The following is a 22,225-nucleotide window of genomic DNA, read 5'->3' as shown; positions in this document are numbered from 1 at the left end:
AATAAATTTAATGAGTTTGATTTTTTGTTTCACCTTTTCACTTATTTTTTACTAACTCATTTTTGCATGAAATCTTTATAAATATAGTATTAATGATTTTCTCTCACCGAGAATATAAGTGGCACTAATGTAATTTACTGGTACGATAAGGGTCGAGTGATAACGGTTAATCAACGTCGCGGACGTAGCGCGCACCAACCGACATTAGGGATTTTGAAAATAAGCTCAAATGATAAAATCGGTTTCGTTTGTTAAGACTGATTTGTAATTGAATATGGAAGAGGAGGGAGGTAAGGTTAGGGCGTTGATAGATAAGGCTACAAACTCAACAGCACGGGAGGTAGACCCACGTCTCCTCAAAGCCATCAAATCTGTGGTTCGGTATTCAGATTCCGAGCTCCGACTCGCCGCCCAAACGCTCATGGACCTCATGAAACGCGACCACTCTCAGGTCCTTATATATTTTTATTTTATTAATATTGCTTCTTCAATTATAGACGGTTAATTATTTGTTTATGTTATATTTTGAATTCAATTTCGTCTTTTTACATTGATAATTATCATGTTGTTCTCTTGTAAAATTTGAATATATAATTTTGATTTTATTTGATAAGGCGGCGAGAAAATAGGAGGTAAGAATTTTTAAGTTTGTGATTGGTTTTGCAGGTTCGATATCTCACACTTCTGATAATTGATGAGCTTTTCATGCGATCGAAGCTCTTTAGGGCGCTTGTTGCTGAGAACATGGATCAATTATTGAGTTTAAGTGTTGGATTCAGAAGAAATCTGTCACTCCCTGCTCCTCCCGCTATTGCATCCATTTTGCGTTCAAAGGCCATTGAATTTTTGGAAAAATGGAATGCTTCTTTTGGGGTTCATTATAGACAGATTAGATTGGGCTATGACTACCTTAAAAACACTTTGAGGTTTCAGTTTCCTAATTTGCAAGCAAATGCAACTCGGATTCAGCAGGAGAGAAGGGAAAGGGAGATGAGGACAAAAGAAATTTTACGCAATAAGTTTGGTATGCTGCGGCAAAATTTTTCTTCAATAAAGAAAGAAATACAGTCAACCGTAGATGAGATTGGAGAGTGTTTAGACATTCTCTGTGCTAAAGAGGAAAATATGTTACTTGCTTCCTTAGATGATGAAGATTTGGAGGAGTTCCATTCTTCTGAACTGAGGCAGATTCGTTTTGATTCATTGAAAGAAGGGGAAAAGGTGCATGAGAATAACGACAATAAAGTAGTTTTTGATGCATTGAGGGAGTTGTACAAGCTTTTAGTGTCCAAGCATCTGGTTTCCGTTCAAGAATGGATTTCTGTTCTTATAAGGGTGGAAGTGCCAGACAGTAGGTTTAGAGATTCAACACTAAAGGAATTCATTGATATACGAAATCGTCTACTATCAGTAAAGAAGAAATGTGAAGAATCAGGTTGTACTCTTGCAAACAATGTGAAACCGCTCAAAGAGGAGGAAGAAGAAGACTTTTGGGAAGAGGGTAAGATTGGATCAACAGAGGATAGGAAAACTAGCACACCCAATGAAAACAATATTAATCTTGCCATGGCATCAACCTCTGGCGAGGTCAGAAACGAGGATCCCAAAAGCAGTAATGAAAAATATGAAGGGAATGGCACACTGGATCATGAAAGCGGTAAAGCTGATTCAACATCACTTAGGAGTAAGCTTTTAACTGAAGCCCCAATGATCGAGTGGGGATCATATTTGAATTATTGGGGTTTGGACAGGGAAGTCTTGGCTAACCAGAGGGGCTTGGAGATTGACAATCACTGGGGTAGAGTAGACTTTGATGCAGTTATTCCAGCTGAGAAGATAGCAGAACTGAACCTTCGGGCATCTCGTTACAAAGAAGAACCGGTAGAAATTCAACCATGCCGTGCTCCTTTGAAGAAAGGCGGCCTTTGTCAGAGAAGAGATTTGGAAGTTTGTCCGTTTCATGGACCCATAATACCCCGAGATGATGAAGGAAATCCAATCAATCAGAGCTCTTCAATAGATGAGGAACTTACTAAGACGAATCAGATCTCTTCAATGGATACACTAACTAAGACGAACTCATCAATAGACGAGATGACTTCTGATTTTGGGTCTGATTTAACAGAGCAATTAGCAAAACAAGCTGTAAAGAATATCCGGGATAGAGATAAAGAGAAAGCAAGGAAGAGAAAAATTGATAAACAATTGCTGAGTCGTGCAAAACTTGCTAAAGTACGGGAACACAATGAAGCAGTTTTACGGGATGCTGCATTGGCTTCAACTTCGAGATCTGCAGCTATAGGAGAAGAAATGGAGGTTGGCAAGGGGAAGAAACCACTGGCCAGAAATAAGAAGCCAACTCTTGCATCCATGTTGCGGAATAAACAAACGGCAAAAGATAGGCTAGCTCAGAGACTTTTGAATACCCGAACAAGGGATTCAACAATAAGACAGCTGACGATGGGGGAGGATGCAAATTACCGAGAAGCCTTTCCAAATCAGTGGTAAATAGATATTTAAGTGCCAGCTGATTGGCCTTTGGGATTAGCACTGTGCTGCCGCTGATTGATTAAAATTTCAGCCGTATCAAGAGATATGATCAGCCATTTCATGTGTCATCTAAGGAGTTGAGGATTTAGTTGTTACTGTCAGATTCCTGTTGCATAGAAGGTACTTCAATTTATCTTGTTATATAATTAAAGTTGTTTGGACAAAGAGTTGTCATAGTTGTTGAGACAGAATTGTACGAAGTTATAGGAATAAAAGAATTGATAAAAAATTGTAATCACGCTCTCTGTTTTTTATCCACAATACAAATGAGTAAAGGTTCAAGCTATATTTTCTTTCTCAAGGTTTACCATGAATATATATACACATAAGGAGGAGTTACTGGTAAGCCAAAATACTTAAGCAGGTCATGTTGTTTATTCTTCGAATAACAGCTCATCTTGGTAATAGATTGAGAAGTTTATAATAGCTAAAATTTTGAGTTATGCGTTATAATCATAAGTAAAGCATACTGCTTACACACTCAAAACTTAATCTTCTTTTTTGCTTCGGTTACAATTGCATGCCTGGGAAGATCAACAAAAAGGGAAATTACTAACATCACTTACATGAAATCCGCTTATTTGCCTTGGTTACTACTTACTATAAGTAGCGAAACCAGGAAATTGCATTTGGGGGTCAAAGTATAAACCAGGAAATCGCACTTAACTATTTAAGGGGGTCAAAGGTTAGTTTAAAGAATAAGGGGGTTAAAGTGGAAAATTTAAATTTAAATGATGAAAATATATTTATACATCTAATTTATGAGAAATACTATACTTACAATTAAGTTGTACAACAATCATACAGATAGATGAAAAATAAAATATAAAGTAATTATTTTATATAAATTTTATGTAATTTTTACCTATTTTATATGATTCAGTTGTAAGAGAAACATTATTGATAATTTAAAAGTTTGTTTTATCACAGGAGGTAGGGCCAGCCGTCCATGGTCACAAATGGCAGACAACTAACGGGAGTATTTTCAGAAAATCATCTTTATGAAGCAGTGCTTGCAACTTATTTGGGTACAGATATTTCGTTGGGGAGTGTTTTTTAGCCCCTATCTAATTGGTTTGCACTTTGCACCACCCGCTTCTAAATTTATTTTATTTTTTAACAAATTTGACCTTAATTTAAATTACTAATAACAGCATAATTTCTAAATACACTTATATTTTATTTTTTATTTTTAACATTGTAAACTCTAATCCTAAATTTTTAATAACCTAATCCTAAATTCTAAATTTTCATAATCATTGAAACCTTTTATTTTATTTTAAATATTTGTTTGTTAGATGAAAATATAATACTAAAACTATGAAAAACATAAGGGGATGAATCTGAATCTGAAGAAGAAAAAATAAGTTGAAATTAGGAAATTGGGAAAAAAAATGTGTAAAAAAAAAACCTAATTAGTTTGAAATTGGGGAAAATAAATCTAATTAAGCCTAAAGGGTTATTTTCGGTATTAAATGGGGTTTAAAGAGGATTGTTATTTTTTTTATTTTTAGATATAAAAGCTGTGTTTTAAAAATCGGACCGGCCGGTTGGACCGGTTAGACCGTCGATCGGTCATTTATCCAGTCTAAAACATAATCAAAACAGTTTATATCATTTGGCCCGGATTGGACCATCCAAACAGTATCAAACCATCGGTCCAACCAGTCCAATAGAAAAACTGGGTCACTAAGAAAATACGCACCTTCATTTTCATATTCACTCCTAAGTATAAAAGAGGTGTATTGAGCTATAGTCAAATAAATACTTCCCTATTTTGTTTTGGTCTGACATTTCCTCGAGATCTGATCCTCGTATTGTCCAGGGTTCAGCCCATGGAAAATTTCAACCCATAATTTTATGTATTTCCAGTGTTATAAACCAGGCCTTGGGATTTCACCAAATTTTAAGGGCTCGAACTCAGACCTCAGATTTGTTATATTTTAATTATTACATTATAAATCAAGTCGTGAACGAACTAGAAGATAAATGACAATCAGAGAAAAAAAATTATTAAGATGGTGAACCTCCATTTTCTGTGGCAATCTCTTATTCTGTAGAAGTGTCTTTTTTCACCCAGACAGAAACAGGGTATTCACAAGTATTATATTATTTGAAGTGAAAAGTTCGAGTCAAGGTTAATAAAGTATTACAGTGATCTTCAATTTTCTTCGTTTGGTAGGGATGTGTTGACTATAAGATGGAAAATTATGATCTTAGCTCATGAACAGGAAGTAGGCTTCAATCTTCTAGTCTATGAATATTTGGTAAATTAGAGCCAGATTTATTGAGTTGTTAACCTTTTCCTTGGCTTCCAGTGGTCTGACTTTTGACAAGCATAATGGCAAGGGGATTCCTGTTGCAGATCTCTGAACATTTGTCCATGGGCTATAAGAGAAGAATAATATCCCATGTGATGTGCATAGATNCTCGAACTCAGACCTCAGATTTGTTATATTTTAATTATTACATTATAAATCAAGTCGTGAACGAACTAGAAGATAAATGACAATCAGAGAAAAAAAATTATTAAGATGGTGAACCTCCATTTTCTGTGGCAATCTCTTATTCTGTAGAAGTGTCTTTTTTCACCCAGACAGAAACACGGTGTTCACAAGTATTATATTATTTGAAGTGAAAAGTTCGAGTCAAGGTTAATAAAGTACTACAGTGATCTTCAATTTTCTCCGTTTGGTAGGGATGTGTTGACTATAAGATGGAAAATTATGATCTTAGCTCATGAACAGGAAGTAGGCTTCAATCTTCTAGTCTATGAATATTTGGTAAATTAGAGCCAGATTTATTGAGTAGTTAACCTTTTCCTTGGCTTCCATTGGTCTGACTTTTGACAAGCATAATGGCAAGGGGATTCCTGTTGCAGATCTCTGAACATTTGTCCATGGGCTATAAGAGAAGAATAATATCCCATGTGATGTGCATAGATATATAAAAATTAAACTACTCGGAAGATTTTTTTTTTTTTTCTGTCGGCAAAGCTTTCTAATGCGATGATTGAGGCCGTAAAAACAAATCATGTGCCGGTTTCTCAGGATTGATGGCGTGAACAGAAAATAATCAACATTATTTACAAAAATGACAATGATTTCTTAATTGATATATATATATTCAATAAAAAATAATAATAATAATCTTAACCTGAATTTGTACAATTTCTTTTGTTGTTTTCTATTGGAATTTATTTAGTTATTTTGTTGTTTTATTATGGACATTTCATTTCGGACTTTTATTTGTATCAATTTTAAATGTATTGTTACTCGTGGTCAATGGATATGTATGAATGTTTAATTTTTATTTGGATATATATTGTTAATATTTATAATTTAATTTAGAAAAAAATTATAAAAAAATAAGTTTTATCCAATAGAAAAGGGTTAACCGATTTTTTCAAAGCGGTTAACCGAAAAACCGGTTTTCCCCTCAAACCGGTTCAATTTCGATTAAAGAATTTTTCTAAACTGAAAAATCGGTTCGGTTAACTACTTTTTAAGACCCCTAATTTAGCCATCTCTTATATATCCTCCAAGCAGCTGTTAAGCGTTAAGGTGCCTAACTTTTTTGACTTGCTGGTGGTGCCATGTGTCTGATTGTAATATCTGATTTTTACTTCATGAAATGTATATATATTTCTTAAAAAGCATAAAATCGGCAGTTTGAGATTAATATAAAGGCGCAGAATGTGTAACAAAAGTAGTGGCTGATTATTAGATGTACAATGCATCCACCACCGGAAGCCTTTAATTGTGGCAATAAACTGATAAGAAGTAAATAAAGAAAGAGGAAGATATATTTATTACCTTGCAAAGAAAGTGGTGGGGTCCAATGTCATTCTTCAGACAATGAAAACTTATTAACATCAACAACTATGTCATAAGTGGAAGGGTATTATTTTTCATGACATGTCCAAGAATTTTATTTCCCGTTTACTATCATTATCAAGTCTTAAATAAGACGAATCAAAAGAATTTTGACACCTTGGTTCACGGATCTCATTAGTCAATTAAAGTATAATGTACGTCTTGTACAAGAATTTTTATCTCCGCCTTTATACCTTAAATCCACTTTCAACACACAAGAATAAGAATCTAGGAAAAGGATTAGGTTAATCAAGGAATTATCTTCCGTTTCCCAAAAACAACTTACCCATATTTCTCATAACTGTATAGTTTTTGTTTTTTACTGGAAAAAGAAATTTGATATCTTACTTTACACAAAAGGAAGGGATCAATTTAAGTTTTATTAATTATCCATATTACTGATGTATTAGAGTAAAACTTGGAAGCAGATTCATATATTTCATAATACAAACACATAAACCAAACAAGTGATTAAATCCTACTCACCTACTCTCAGTTTTTATCCCTCACCATTCTCAGATTTCATATCCAAGAAAGATTTCTTTCTCACCCTCCAAAATAAAAATAAATAAATAAAAAAAAGGGAAAGAGGTTTTTCCCATACAACTACACCCACGCGCATGTAAAATCAAGCGCAGCCACGCGGTGCAAACCCGACCCTTGAACCCGCCAAATCATAGACGACCCGGAATCCTTGTTGTTGGATATTCCCTATAATTGTCAACTTATTCATAGTTCCGGCAAAGGCAAAGCAAAAAGTCCCAGACGAATCCACCGGAATCAGATAATTACTAGCCGGCAATGACATGTCAGCGCCTCTAAAATGCAACACCACAGTGGGCACTTTTACTTCCTTCATTCCCGACAAATCGAAACACGTGTCAAACAACGAAAAGTCCGCTGCACGCTTTAAGCCAGACGCTCTAACTCGGAAAGCATCACGAAGTCTGATGTAGGCCGGTCGAGTCAACCGGGTCACTGATGTGCCCGAATCAATTATGACTCCGCCATTACCGGCTTCGTCAAGTTTGAACAGAGAAGGGGCTATGCCAGGGACACGTAAACCGCCGACACTGATCCCAAGGAGTTCAGCGTAGTAAAAAGTATCAAGCATGGGGTTTTTGATTAAAGGAGTGAAGCGGGCGGTTCGTGAAACAGCCGCATCGCCGAAAACCATAGAGGACGGCTTCGAAGAAGTTGAGCGATCAACCAAACAGTATGAGAACTTTCCGTTGAACCGGCGACTGGTTTGAGTAGGAAAAGACAACCTCCCTCGACCCAGTCCCATTAAACCCCCAGCACCAACGAAGAGACCTTCATTGTCGTGTCCACAACCGAGCGCCACTTGTCCAACCCTGCTCCCGCGAAACGTCAGGGTTTCTGTGGAGAACTCACCAACGGTGAAAGAACCGTCACCGTAAGCCACTTGGTAGAGACACGTCTGCGTTTTGGTGGAACAACCGGAAGATTCGAGGGTGCGACACATTGGGGAGCCACACGGTACTTTAGAATATGAGCGGGACTTACGCGGGTCGAATATCGGGTCGGTTTGAGAATAACATTTTTTACAGGGGGCGCACTGGAGCCAAAGGACATCACTTCCCGTGTCTAGGACCATGTAAACATACTTGGGAGGTGTGCCCACGCCGATGCGCGTGAAGTACTCACCGCTGCCCTGTGCAAGTCCCGATATGACGGAGCTGCTGAAACTTCCCCTCCCACGTGCACCAGAGCGGTTACGTGGGGGAGCACGTGCGGCAGATTCAACGATGCTGTTTAAGTTTTTGACGCGTAAGGAGTCGCGTTGGAGGCGAAGGTTGAAGAGGCTCTCAGAGGTTTGAGTTTCATTTAATGATAAAGAATCTAGGTTTTTGGTGATTGAAACTAAAGTATCAACGTGGTGTAAGTCTAGGGAGAAGGAGGATTCTCCATTGGTTTGGGTCAAGTCATTTAGATTAGTTTGGGCGTCGGATTGGGGCCATGAGAAGGTGGATGGGTTAGGGAGAGAGTTGAGAACTAGGGTTTGTGACTGGAGAGAGTTTGAGGTGGAGGTGACGGTGACGGTGGAGAAGAAGAAAATGGTGAAGAAGGAAAAGAGAAGGATTTTTTTCGCTTTTCCTTCCATTGAATAGAGTGTGAGAGAGAGAGAGGGAAACAGTGAAGAGTTCACAGGGCATGAGAGTAATATATAAATAATAATTGAGATTTGAGACACAATATGGGCGCGTTTATTACAGACGACTAGTTATAATTGAAAACTAACTAATACAGTGGAAACCCACTAACTTTACCCGCCCTCCCAGTTCCCACCTGTTTATATTTAGTGCGATGGCCAGACTCATAATCATAACTCTTGTAAATTGTGGTTTGTTTTTTTTGGTTGTTTAAAGGATCTGTGATGTACATAAATTATATATAGTTAACACTATGGTTCACTAATTATGTGGAATTTTTATTTTATTATAATATTTTCTTTAATAAAAAAAATCTTAACCATTTAAATGCATCTTAAGTTAGATTGACAGTAGCCTTGGAATTTTAATGTTGGAGAGACAAAAATGCGCTATTGTTGGGTGAGGTTTGCAGTAATAGATATTAATTAATGCTTAAAATTCTTATGTAAAAGACTTATCTTGAAACTTGGAGAATTGATACACTGTACCTAATCTTATCAAATCAGCATGCACATGTAACATTAAATTTCGTCATGTTATTATGTACAAATTGGAGTTGTAATTCTTGCATTGATTATTATTAATACTGGTCAAGTGGTCATACCCATTATTAATCGATTAAGATATTTTACCCAACATAAACCCCACACGTTTTAATTCTCCTCATGGAAGAACATGCTCCTCCTTGTTTTGCTTTTTGAAACTAATTGAATTGTTTTGGAAATATGTATTTACAAGTTAATTTAAAGAAATAAAAAAGATTATTGGTGATATTTTTGTTTTATTCCTTTAAATAAAATATATTTTGGTTTGTCCACAAAGCAACAAATTTTGCACTTCCCATGCATGGGTTGGTTTGATGGACAATAAATAGAGTATTTGACAGCTGAAAGTAGGTCCATAAACAACATTTGTCGACGAATTCATGGACCCTAACACGTAGTCTCTTCAACCTGTCTTCCACTTCCAGTTGATATTTTTGATGAACCAAAACTACATTGAGGAAAGTACAAAAATATATGGTATAATCATTTTATTTTATAATATTATCTCAAAAGACCTCAGAATTTCCAACTATGCATTCATACCTGATTCCTTCTTGTGCGACGAAGATTGCGGTCATTTCAATTATTCCCAATCATGCATGCTCACTCAACCCGTTGATTTGACTCAGTCTTTATGGTATTCACATTCCCGCGTTCGGCTTTTCATTATGACCAGAAGTCTACAAAGCAAGTCATCGGTTAGAGGTGAAAAACGTTGTTGCATCTTCTTGCTACGCCCATCTGTCATCCGGATTCTCGTCTCTCTGCCCTTTCCCTTCCTTCTTTTAATTTTATTATTCACTGACAAGAAAATAATTTATGTAGATCGTATTCGTATTTGGATTAAAAATATAATATACTCATTGTTTTGAAGTACATAATTTTATTTTATTTTTAATTTGATTTAATATTAATAAGTTCATAAAAGTTTGAATTTTATTCTATTTAAGTAATCTAGTTTACTTGATTGAAACCCCATACAACACATAATAACGGGTTATATTAAAAAAAAAAAAAAAGAAGTTATTATTATGGGATAGTATGTGCCCACCTCAGTTGATTCTCGAGATCAATTGAACATCCTACAAACTTAAAAAATTAACCTCTTTGTCCTTGATTTTCAGGCGAACTCCTTCGGTTATAAGTCATATATATTCATTTTGTTTATTATAAAATAACAATAATTTGCGGTTGCCTTTATCTACAATAACGAAATTTATTATCTAAATTATGAAATCTAACTGAACTTAGATAAATTGAATTAGGTCAGTGCATTAATGAGTGAAAAATAAATTGGATTTTAATGGTTCCAACTTAGAAATAAGGCTTATCTCTTATTAGGTAACTTTAATATCTTGGATAGGGTATTGACAAAATATTTAAAGATTGAAAAAAGTGCTAAGGTAACATTATAGGTACATGAAGGACAATGAATCACGTAATGTGTTGATGCTTGATTTTGACATCAACGACTCGGACGTACAAAGTACTAAGTTGCTCTTAGAAGCTACATGTGAATGGTTGCAAATAATCTAATGCAAAGATTGAACAATAAATGAAAGACAATTTGTAAAGTTGTTCGGATGCTTAACGCGAATCCTACATCCATTGCTATTTTATATATAAAAGATTACAAGAGATCGCGTATAGCGAATAACGAACAGAGGTACAATAACTGATTATTCAGATAGAATATCAAGTCAATCTCTTTCTTGTAGGTTATCTGTGCTCTGAGAATATAGATTATAATCAGAATGAGGGTTTTTTTGCATCAAATCCTGAAAATGAGAGGGGGAGTCATCTATTTATAGTTGAGGAATTCAAGGTAATGATTACAAATCTGTAAGTGAGTAGGTGTTGTGCAAATCATTCTTTGCCTCTCATTGGTTAATAACTTATGATACATCCTCAAGTTACTAGGGGCTTGGATAAGTGTGCGGCTTTCATTCACTCATAGATAAAACCTAAATCTGTCAAATTGGTGATAACTATATTCTCTCTGTCTTGAAGTGATGTGATTTTCATTCACTCATAAATAAAAATTAAATCTATGAAGTTGGTAACAATCGTATTCCCCCTATCTTGGGGCAATGTGATAGCCCTTAGTAGAGGCAAAGTTTTCTTGAAGTTCGATTGGAGCTAGCCGATGTAGACTCATCGCATAATATAATGTAAATGTACAACTAGAGAGATAATGAGAGTCAGCAAAACGAAACCTAATTGTTTGGTTCGATATAAAGATAGAACATGCACGGTGACCAATGTGTCAAATTTTCAGTACAAAATGACAAACGCCTCCCATGGATTTTATTTCAGAAAGTTTACATGAACATGTTCGTAGGTCCCATTACCCATTTTTAATTTTCTCTTCTCGTGGGCAGCCTTCAGCAATGATGTAAGTGCAGCTAATTGCCTAATTGAAATTGACTTTTTTCTTTCAAGAAATGACCCATCACAACTCCTTCAAATCATCCATTGACATGGTTAATCACGGGAATGTCGGCATGACAATTGGGTGGTTATGAGAGGTTTATCTTATCATTAATTTTAAGATGAGAGGAAATTAATTGAGATATTGGTAATCTGATTCCAACACTCTCAAGGTTCTTATCAACAGGAAAAATGTTGACATGATATCAGGTTTGATTTTAATTATAATTGACTGCAACATAGATTAGGAGACAAAATTTAAGACTACTCTGATAAATTACGACAATACAAAGTGAACATAGCTGAAAAAAGGCTGGTTAAATTCATAGATGATGTAACAACTAGCAATCACACTCGACTTTATATAGTTACATTACATATATTTAAAGCAAAACAAATTTTGGTAGACAAGGCTAGAAAATAAATCATAAATGGCAAGGGGCCGCAAAAACTGCAGCCAGTCTCCTCATCAATGTCAAAGGGACTTATCTTTCTCTTCAAAAGTATGGCATATCTTAATCTTCGCCATCTACGAAAATGTCACACTCTCTTATCTATCTATCTATCCCACTTTTGCTTAGGTGAACTGGGCAGCGATATAAATGTGCAGTAGAATATTAATTAATATATATTTATGGAACTGGCATTTGCAATTAATGGTATCGGTCCCTAGGTACTGTACTTAAATACAAAGGTACACATAATAAATGCTCCGTATAAATATTAACATTACTTTGGTGAATGACATGAATACATGTTTTTTTTCTCAGAAATAATAAAGTTGGAAGGGAAGGGCAGAGGGGCCAGTAACTGGTGCCTGGTGGGGAACACTCCCTACAACTTCACAGGAAAAAGGTCATCTTGGAAGGTGGGCTGGGAAGAATGACAGCAGAGAGGGTAAGCACTATCTTGCCGCCTTGTAAAAATTATAATTGAAGCCTGTTCGCAAAAACCGAGTGGGCTACTAGGTTTTTCTCAAAAGCAAGAAAAGAATATTAATAGAAAAACAAGAGGAATCATGAACCGAAAGAACTAATGAATTAAATTAAGCATGCGACTCAATAAGGTATTATAGAAATCTTGTAAGGGAAAAAGAGAAAAGGTAAAATTAATACCAATAAGTTGTCCAACTCAAGAGCACTAACAATAAAACATACACAGAAAGTAAAGGAGATGGGTAATTTAACCTTGCATCCTATATCTTTATCTTCAAATTAAACCATTTATTGAATTTCAGAAACTCTGAAAAGTAATTTCTCATGGGAAATTGATGGTGAAACTTCACTACAGTAGGGGGGGGTTTTTATATCAAGAAGATGCGATGTGAAATGTTCTCATCACTAAAGTTGTCAAAGCGAATGGGGTGAAGGAAGAGGGAAGAATATAACTTTACAATTATGATTCACGTGGAAGAAAGTAACTCATTTTACACGCCAGAGGAACCAGAAGAAAATTTCTCATTTAGATGTGGACCCAGATGCTGCCATAAAGTAAAATGCTAATCAGATCGAGTAAAGTGACTTTGGAAAGCTTGGTTATTACTCAAACAAGACAAAATTTGGCACTCACCCCGCAGCACAGCTACACAAATGGTAATTCCCTTTAACAAAACAATCCGAAGATCTGAAACTCCATACTCCAAGGTCCATACACTTTCTAATACATTGTGCACTTATACAAAGAATGCGCAAAAAGAAGTAAAACAGAGACGCAAATTGGATGTAAACAGTTCATCCTGAAGTATGTGTGAGATCAATACAGTTTTTTGTTCATTTTCGGTAATGACTCTTACTTCATGGTTATAAAGACTAAACCCAAAAGTAGATTCAGCCATTAAATTCCATCAAGAATAGACCAGTTAGTCTTACTCTTATTTGATATTCAAAGCCCATAAAAGCACGAATATCCAACGAAGGCATCATTATTTCTCTCTATACCAATCTCCACTTTTCCCGCCACTTTTACTTTCAAGCCGTACATCTGTGATCTGGACATCTTTTGAAGCAGCCTTGCACATATCATAAACAGTTAGGCCAGCCACGGTCACAGCAGTCAGTGCTTCCATTTCAACCCCAGTTTTTCCCGTTGACACTGCTTCCCCTTCTATATCAACACTAAAATCTTTATCATTCAGAGTGAGATTAACACGAACATGAGTCAGGGTGATATTATGGCAGAGGGGAATGAGAGAGCTGGTGTGCTTTGCTCCATTAATGCCAGCAATTTTGGCGACACTAAGGACATCTCCCTTGGCCAATTGGTTGGCTAAGACCAAATCAAATACCTTCTTCCCCAAAATTACCTTGCTACTAGCAATGGCGGTTCTTTTACTATTTTCTTTAAGAGAAACATCCACCATTTGTGCTGCTCCTGTACTGCCAACATGGGTCAGGACAGGAGTGCTTCCTCCTATTTTTGAAGATGTCTGCGATTCTTGAGCCATGAAATCGTTACTTACAGAACCAGCAAATCCATTTGGAGGAGGTTCACCAAAGACCGTTTCCATTTCCTGCGACCACAATTACCATATAAATTCAAACAAAATGTAGCTATGCATTCAATTTTTTAAGAAGGAGGAATTACATCTTGTCTTGATATTAGATTAGACTACACCAGAGAAATTGAACTATATATAAACTCATATAATAGTTAAAAACAATAATGCATTATTGACCATAACTCTTTCATATTGAACTTCAAGATTCACTCTAAAAGTTCTTACGCTATTTAGGCGGAAAAAAAAAAAAAAAAACAAACAAACAAACAAAACAGAGCCCTACCCCATCTTTCCGTTCCATGACCTAACACGACGTATGTGATTAATAACAACATAACACAGAGAAATCAGAACAGTTCATATTAATCAACTTCAAGATTTCAGGTCTTACCTTATTGAGCTCCGCAATTCTGCTTGCAAGGTCATGGCTAATGTTACTACTATACAACCTTCTTGACTGATGAAACGCAACAGCAAGCCGACGAAGAATCATGATGGAAGCTGCAAGGAAATTCAGATAACATTTTCTCTATTAAACCAATGTTCAAAGAGTTCTCATATCTCGGAAGTAAATTTTTTAATACAAAATTATCCTTAGCTACAAGGAGAACATGCTTTTAGAAAAGGATATAAATTGTTTTCTATAGCATCCAATAAACTCTGGCTCTTTTTGGAATTTTATCAAACGCTTTACACGCATTTCAGTTTCATTACCCAACATTCAGATTTTATTTCCTTCTGTTTTCTCTATTCGGTAATCTGTAATCATGCATAACTTGTGCAGAAGTTAATGCTTAGATATCGCCGAGCCACATTACAACATAACATCTTACAAGTGTTATTTTGAACGATAAATCTTTCAAACTATGAACCATACCACTCTTACTATGACATACTTACTTTTTCGTGTTCCAGAAAGCCCTCCCAAATTTTGAAGGGTTAAGGGAATATTGATCACGTGTCACGGTAATTGCATTTAAGGAAAAATTAAGCACTCGGTCCCGGTGTATATGCGGGGGTAATTTGTGAACAAATGAGGTGTTGCGGAAATGATCGCACCATCTGAGGGCCCTTACAATTCTGTTTGATATAGCAGCAACTTATATATATCTTCGACAGTGTGGAATTTCCATTTTACCATTTCAATTAAACGGTAACCTTTTTTTTTTTTTATTTTTTTTTTTTTACCGCAGTGTTAGGTCAATTTGCATGTACTTCAACTAATTCTTCGAAATCTTAAAACTAATATTTGGGTAAGAACTCAATAACCACCCCTATTAATGTCTAGACAGCTTTTACTTTTTTTACTATTTATAACCAACTATTTTAAACTCAATTTTATTAATCAAAATTTATGCTAATTTAAGTCTTCATAATTTAGTGTAGTGATATAACATATATGCTATAAAAAAATTATAAAAAAAATGGAATAATGAAGTTTGCTATGAAGTTAAATCGCAGCAATAGATCAAAGTCAAATGTTGTCCACTCAAAAGTTAATCTTCCTTCCCAAAACAAATAGTTTTTAAGTTTTATTAATTTCTGAAGTTTATTTATTAAAAAACCATTCAGCGGTACATGCGGTCTGCCAAGCGCGGCCTGGCAATAGCCATCAACGCCTTGGCTTTTGGCATGGTCATCCCATACACCTCGCTGGTATCAATATCCTCATGCTTTAAACCCTCCGGCGGGCTCCAATCAAAACAGTGAAAGAGCCGAGCCAAAGCCATTAGCACTAAAGTTACCCCAAGTGGCGCGCCAGGACACTTTCTCTTTCCAGCACTAAATGGCAGTATCTTGAAATCGGCTCCATGGCTTATCTCCACTCGGCTTCCATCACCCAGCCAATGTCTTTCAGGCCGAAACTCTTCAATATTGGTCCATATCTTGGTGTTCCTGCCCAGCCCATGAGTGTTGATGAAGACACGTGTTTTAGCCGGAATATAATAGCCGTTGATTGTTGTGGCACGTAGGGATTCATGAGGAATAAGGAACGGCCCAGCTGGATGCATGCGAAATGTTTCGCGTACTACACAGCGTAAATAGTTGAGGTGAGCCAGATCAGTTTCATTGACCATTCTATCACGACCCACAACAAAATCAAGCTCTTCTTGTATCTTGCGAAGGACACGTGGGTGCTTAATTACTTCTGCCATTGCCCATTCGTTGGTCACAGCTGAAGTATCAGTTGCAGCGGCTATCATGTCCTACAACATCACCAAGTTATACAAAATTAGAATTTAAAGGATAACGGCAAAAAGAAAAGATTGAAATACAGGAGTGTATTACTATAGGTACTTATAAAGAGAGAGACCTGAATTAAAGCTTTAATTTCCACATCCTCCATGTGTTGTTTCCCATTCTCGCCAGGCAAAGACAATAAAACATCAACGAAATCTATCTCTCCATCTGCACCTTTAGCTAAATTTATCTTCTTCTTCCTGTGTTCTTCAATAATCTTGGTGTGAAAATCATCAATTCGTTTCTCAACTTCCCTCATTTTCTTCTCACATCCATAAGGATCCACCCATCTCCAAATTGGCAAATAATCACCCAAATATATCAAACCCAAAAGCCGAAACAACTCGTGTGTTATGTGCATGAACTCCATGGCTTCTTCTGGGCCTGCTGATCCGCTGCCGAAGTATTGTTTACCCAACAACATCCTAGTCACGTTGTTCATAGAGAATGCACCCAATACTTCCCTCAAGTTCACAGCCTTCCCAGTTTGAGCCAGGACCCAGACATCTTGAACAAGATGTTGGGCTTCAACAGCCCTGTGGTTCGCAAACGACTCCAGCCTCTTTGTTGTTAATAGGTTCTCCATGCAAATTCTCCGCATTCTCTTCCAATTTGGGCCTAATGGGGCCAAGGCCACATCTCCACATCCATACGCTAGATGGACAGCAGCGAGTGTCCGTGGTCTGGAGGCAAATGTTTCATCTTGCCGGAGAAGTATCTCACGTATGACATCGGGGTCATTGGTGGTGATGGCGTCGATGCTACCTAGGCGAAGGTAGACCAATGGCCCATATTTATCACACAAGGAAGCAAGATCTCTGTGAGGCAATTGGCCCAACTGAAGGAGGTTGCCAAATATGGGCCATCTAGGTGGGCCTGGAGGAAGCCTTTTCTTCTTATGCAGAGTCTTTTGACTGAGGCAGCGATGTATGATGATAACGACGAGAGAAGCAAAGAGAAGGATCGAAGCAAATATGGCGAAGTCCATGAGTATCACTGAGTTCTTGAGCTAACAGATATAGCTACTTTGATTTGGTTATTTATGAAGTGCCATAAGGTATCCCAGTTAGAATCCTTCAAAGTTTGCATGTTATGCTTGGGGGAAAGGTTTATTTGCTCCTATATATATATATAAGATTTAAGGTTCTTGAAATTTATTCATAAAATAATGAATAATTATTTATTTATATCCACAACCTTGACATGCCGCAAATATTTTTGCTTTGCTGTTTTTGTTTTTATTATTGATGGTGAAACTTCACTACAGTAGGGGGGTTTTTATATCAAGAAGATGCGATGTGAAATGTTCTCATCACAAGTTGTCAAAGCGAATGGGGTGAAGGAAGAGGAAGAATATAACTTTACAATTATGATTCACGGGAAGAAAGTAACCCATTTAACACGCCAGAGGAACCAGAAGAAAATTTCTCATTTAGATGTGGACCCAGATGCTGCCATAAAGTAAAATGCTAATCAGATCGAGTAAGTGACTTTGGAAAGCTTGGTTATTACTCAAACAAGACAAAATTGGCACTCACCCCGCATACACAAATGGTAATTCCCTTTAACAAAACAATCCGAAGTCTGAAACTCATATCCAAGGTCCATACACTTTCTAATACATTGTGCACTTATACAATGAATGCGCAAAAAGAAGTAAAACAGAGACGCAAATGGATGTAAACAGTTCATCCTGAAGTATGTGTGAGATCAATACAGTTTTTTGTTCATTTTCGGTAATGACTCTTACTTCATGGTTATAAAGACAAACCCAAAAGTAGATTCAGCCATTAAATTCCATCAGAATAGACCAGTTAGTCTTACTCTTATTTGATATTCAAAGCCCATAAAAGCAGAATATCCAACGAAGGCATCATTATTTCTCTCTATACCAATCTCCACTTTCCCACTTTTACTTTCAAGCCGTACATCTGTGATCTGGACATCTTTTGAAGCAGCCTTGCACATATCATAAACAGTTAGGCCAGCCAGGTCACAGCAGTCAGTGTTATTTCAACCCCAGTTTTTCCCGTTGACACTGCTTCCCCTTCTATATCAACACTAAAATCTTTATCATTCAGAGTGAGATTAACACGAACATGAGTCAGGGTGATATTATGGCAGAGGGGAATGAGGGAGTGGTGTGCTTTGTCCATTAATGCCAGCAATTTTGGCGACACTAAGGACATTCCCTTGGCCAATTGGTTGCTAAGACCAAATCAAATACCTTCTTCCCCAAAATTACCTTGTATAGCAATGGCGGTTTTTACTATTTTCTTTAGAGAAACATCCACCATTGTGCTGCTCCTGTACTGCCAACATGGGTCAGGACAGGAGTGCTACCTCCATTTTTGAAGATGTCTGCGATTCTTGAGCCATGAAATCGTTACTTACAGAACCAGCAAATCCATTTGGAGGAGGTTCACCAAAGACCGTTCCATTTCCTGCGACACAATTACCAAATAAATTCAAAAAAATGTAGCATAAACTAGATTCAATTTTTTAAGGAGGAGGAATTACATCTTGTCTTGATATTAGATTAGACTACACCATAGAAATTGAACTATTATAAACTCATATAATAGTTAAAAACAATAATGTATTATTGACCATAACTCTCATATTGAACTTCAAGATTCACTCTAAAAGTTCTTACGCTATTTAGGCGGAAAAAAAAAAAAAAAAAAACAAACAAACAAAACAGAGCCCTACCCATCTTTCCGTTCCATGACCTAACCACACGTATGTGATTAATAACAACATAACACAGAGAAATCGAACGTTCATATCAATCAACTTCAAGATTCAGGTCTTACCTTATTGAGCTCCGCAATTCTGCTTGCAAGGTCTGGCTAATGTTACTACTATACAACCTTCTTGACTGATGAAACAACAGCAAGCCGACGAAGAATCATGATGGAAGCTGCAAGGAAATTCAGATACAATTTTTCATAAACCAATGTTCAAAGAGTTTCATATCTCGGAGTAAATTTTTTAATACAAAATTATCCTTAGCTTCAAGGAGAACATGCTTTTAGAAAAGGATATAAATTGTTTCTATAGCATCCAATAAACTCTGGCTCTTTTAGGAATTTATCAAACTGTACACGCATTTCAGTTTCATTACCCAACATTCGATTTTATTTCTTCTGTTTTTCTATTCGGTAATCTGTAATCATGCATAAATGTGCAGAAGTTAATGCTTAGATATCCCGAGCCACATTATACTAACATCTTACAAGTGTTATTTTGAATAATAAATCTTTCAAACTATGAACCATACCTTCTACTAAACATACTTACTTTTTCGTGTTCCAGAAAGCCCTCCAAATTTGAAGGTTAAGGAATATGGCAGGGATGTGGAATGGTTTGCAATTTATTCTTCAAGGCCAAACACAGCACGTAAATTATGAGCTTCACTTTGCTAACGTGTCACGGTAATTGCATTTAAGGAAAAATTAAGCACTCGGTCCGGGTATATGCGGGGGTAATTTATGAACAAATGAGGTGCTGCGGAAATGATTGCATCATCCGAAGGCCTTTCATTAATTTACATGAACACAAGTCATATATATTCATTTTGTTTATTATAAAATCACAATAATTTGCGGTTGCCTTTAGCTACAATAACGAAATTTATTATCTAAATTATGAAATCTAACTGAACTTAGATAAATTGAATTAGGTGAGTACATTAATGAGTGAAAAATAAATTGGATTTTAATGGTTCCAACTTAGAAATAAGGCTTATCTCTTATTAGGTAACTTTAGTATCTCGATCGGGTATTGACAAAATATTAAAGATTGAAAAAAGTGCTAAGGTAACATTATAGGTACATGAAGGACAATGAAACATGTAATGTATTGATGCTTGATTTTGATATCAATGACTCGCACGTGTAAAGTACTAAGTTGCTCTTAGAAGTTATACGTGAATGGTTGCAGATAATCTAATGCAGAGATTGAACAATAAATGAAAGACGATTTTTAAAGTTGTTCGGATGCTTAACGCGAATTTTATATCCATTGTTGTTTTATATATGAGAGATTACAAGAGATCACATATAGCAAATAGCGAACAGAGGTACATAGTGTACAATAACTGATTATTCAGATAAAATATCAAGTCAGTCTCTTTCTTGTAGGTTATCTGTGCTTTGAGAATATAGATTACAATCAGAATGAGGGTTTTTGTATCAAATCCTGAAAATGAGAGGGGGAGTCATTTATTTATAGTAGAGGAATTCAAGGTAATGATTACAAATCTGTAAGTGGGTAGGTATTGTACAAGTCATTTCTTGCCTCTCATTGGTTAAATACTTAAGATACATTCTCAAGTTACTTGAAATTGGATAAGTGTACGACTTTCATTCATTCATAGATAAAATCTAAATCTATCAAGTTGGTAACAACCATTCTCTTTATCTTGAGAAAATGTAATAGCTGTTAAGCGATCCAAAGTTTTCTTAAACTTCATTGGAGTTAACTGATGTAGACTTATAGATCATCGCATAACATAACGTAAATGTACAACTACAGAGATAATGAGAGTCAGCAAAACGACATCTAATTGTTTGGTTCGATATAAAGATAGAACATGCACGGTGACCAATGTGTCAAATTTTCAGTACAAAATGACAAACGCCTCCCATGGATTTGATTTCAGAAAGTTTACATGAACATGTCCGTCGGTCCCATTACCCATTTTTAATTTTCTCCTCTCGTGGGCAGCCTTCAGCAATGATGTAAGTGTAGCTAATTGCCTAATTGCAATTGACTTTTGTCTTTCAATAAATGACCCATCCCAACTCCTTCAAATCATCCATTGACATGGTTAATCGCGGGAATGTCGGCATGACAATTGGGTGGTTATGAGAGGTTTATCTTATCATTAATTTTAAGATGAGAGGAAATTAATTGAGATATTGGTAATCTGATTCCAACACTCTCAAGGTTCTTATCAACAGGAAAAATGTTGACATGATATCAGGTTTGATTTTAATTATAATTGACTGCAACATAGATTAGGAGACAAAATTTAAGACTACTCTGATAAATTACGACAATACAAAGTGAACATAGCTGAAAAAAGGCTGGTTAAATTCATAGATGATGTAACAACTAGCAATCACACTCGACTTTATATAGTTACATTACATATATTTAAAGCAAAACAAATTTTGGTAGACAAGGCTAGAAAATAAATCATAAATGGCAAGGGGCCGCAAAAGCTGCAGCCAGTCTCCTCATCAATGTCAAAGGGACTTATCTTTCTCTTCAAAAGTATGGCATATCTTAATCTTCGCCATCTACGAAAATGTCACACTCTCTTATCTATCTATCTATCCCACTTTTGCTTAGGTGAACTGGGTAGCGATATAAATGTGCAGTAGAATATTAATTAATATATATTTATGGAACTGGCATTAGCAATTAATGGTATTGGTCCCTAGGTACTGTACTTAAATACTAAGGTACACATAATAAATGCTCCGTATAAGTATTAACATTACTTTGGTGAATGACATGAATACATGTTTTTTTTCTCAGAAATAATAAAGTTGGAAGGGAAGGGCAGAGGGACCATTAACTGGTGCCTGGTGGGGAACACTCCCTACAACTTCACAGGAAAAAGGTCATCTTGGAAGGTGGGCTGGGAAGAATGACAGCAGAGAGGGTAAGCACTATCTTGCCGCCTTGTAAAAATTATAATTGAAGCCTGTTCGCAAAAACCGAGTGGGCTACTAGGTTTTTCTCAAAAGCAAGAAAAGAATATTAATAGAAAAACAAGAGGAATCATGAACCGAAAGAACTAATGAATTAAATTAAGCATGCGACTCAATAAGGTATTATAGAAATCTTGTAAGGGAAAAAGAGAAAAGGTAAAATTAATACCAATAAGTTGTCCAACTC

General features: G+C 36.1%; 4 protein-coding genes and 1 pseudogene across 4 annotated transcripts; 1 reads left to right on the top strand and 4 right to left on the bottom strand.

The window, feature by feature from the left end:
• The first annotated feature begins 189 nt into the window (after window positions 1–189).
• LOC116121490 (UV-stimulated scaffold protein A homolog) lies at window positions 190–2,832 on the top strand. The gene is made up of 2 exons (XM_031407442.1): window positions 190–451; window positions 667–2,832. The coding sequence occupies exons 1-2, from the start codon at window positions 275–277 to the stop codon at window positions 2,506–2,508; spliced, it is 2,019 nt and encodes a 672-aa protein (XP_031263302.1). The 5' UTR covers window positions 190–274; the 3' UTR covers window positions 2,509–2,832.
• A 3,999-nt stretch (window positions 2,833–6,831) lies between these two features.
• On the bottom strand, window positions 6,832–8,605 carry LOC116121219 (aspartyl protease family protein 2). The gene has a single exon (XM_031407168.1). It carries the CDS (start codon window positions 8,548–8,550, stop codon window positions 7,054–7,056), a length of 1,497 nt encoding a protein of 498 aa, XP_031263028.1. The 5' UTR covers window positions 8,551–8,605; the 3' UTR covers window positions 6,832–7,053.
• A 4,660-nt stretch (window positions 8,606–13,265) lies between these two features.
• Window positions 13,266–14,564, bottom strand: LOC116121582 (cyclic pyranopterin monophosphate synthase, mitochondrial-like). Its single transcript, XM_031407535.1, has 2 exons — window positions 14,463–14,564; window positions 13,266–14,083 (listed from the first exon to the last, which is right to left on the bottom strand). Exons 1-2 carry the CDS (start codon window positions 14,562–14,564, stop codon window positions 13,496–13,498), a joined length of 690 nt encoding a protein of 229 aa, XP_031263395.1. The 3' UTR covers window positions 13,266–13,495.
• A 1,050-nt stretch (window positions 14,565–15,614) lies between these two features.
• Window positions 15,615–17,383, bottom strand: LOC116121534 (cytochrome P450 703A2-like). Its single transcript, XM_031407486.1, has 2 exons — window positions 16,386–17,383; window positions 15,615–16,278 (listed from the first exon to the last, which is right to left on the bottom strand). The coding sequence occupies exons 1-2, from the start codon at window positions 17,298–17,300 to the stop codon at window positions 15,640–15,642; spliced, it is 1,554 nt and encodes a 517-aa protein (XP_031263346.1). The 5' UTR covers window positions 17,301–17,383; the 3' UTR covers window positions 15,615–15,639.
• A 729-nt stretch (window positions 17,384–18,112) lies between these two features.
• LOC116121367 lies at window positions 18,113–19,028 on the bottom strand (annotated as a pseudogene).
• Window positions 19,029–22,225: the final 3,197 nt, after the last annotated feature.

The sequence above is a fragment of the Pistacia vera genome, unplaced genomic scaffold (genome assembly GCF_008641045.1).
Source record: "Pistacia vera cultivar Batoury unplaced genomic scaffold, PisVer_v2 Contig1268, whole genome shotgun sequence".
Classification (NCBI taxonomy): Eukaryota; Viridiplantae; Streptophyta; class Magnoliopsida; order Sapindales; family Anacardiaceae; genus Pistacia; species Pistacia vera.
The sequence above is the reverse complement of the archived record's forward strand: the minus strand, read 5'-3'. Positions and strand labels throughout refer to the sequence as shown.

Excerpts from the sequence above, each read along its gene's own strand:
- LOC116121219 (XM_031407168.1), bottom strand. The coding sequence starts at position 8,550 with ATGGAAGGAAAAGCGAAAAAAATCCTTCTCTTTTCCTTCTTCACCATT.
- LOC116121582 (XM_031407535.1), bottom strand. The coding sequence starts at position 14,564 with ATGATTCTTCGTCGGCTTGCTGTTGCGTTTCATCAGTCAAGAAGGTTG. Across the intron at positions 14,084-14,462 it reads GAATTGCGGAGCTCAATAAG|GAAATGGAAACGGTCTTTGG; the intron begins GTAAGACCTGAA and ends TTGTGGTCGCAG.
- LOC116121534 (XM_031407486.1), bottom strand. The coding sequence starts at position 17,300 with ATGGACTTCGCCATATTTGCTTCGATCCTTCTCTTTGCTTCTCTCGTC. Across the intron at positions 16,279-16,385 it reads AAATTAAAGCTTTAATTCAG|GACATGATAGCCGCTGCAAC; the intron begins GTCTCTCTCTTT and ends GTGATGTTGTAG.
- LOC116121490 (XM_031407442.1), top strand. The coding sequence starts at position 275 with ATGGAAGAGGAGGGAGGTAAGGTTAGGGCGTTGATAGATAAGGCTACA. Across the intron at positions 452-666 it reads TGAAACGCGACCACTCTCAG|GTTCGATATCTCACACTTCT; the intron begins GTCCTTATATAT and ends TTGGTTTTGCAG.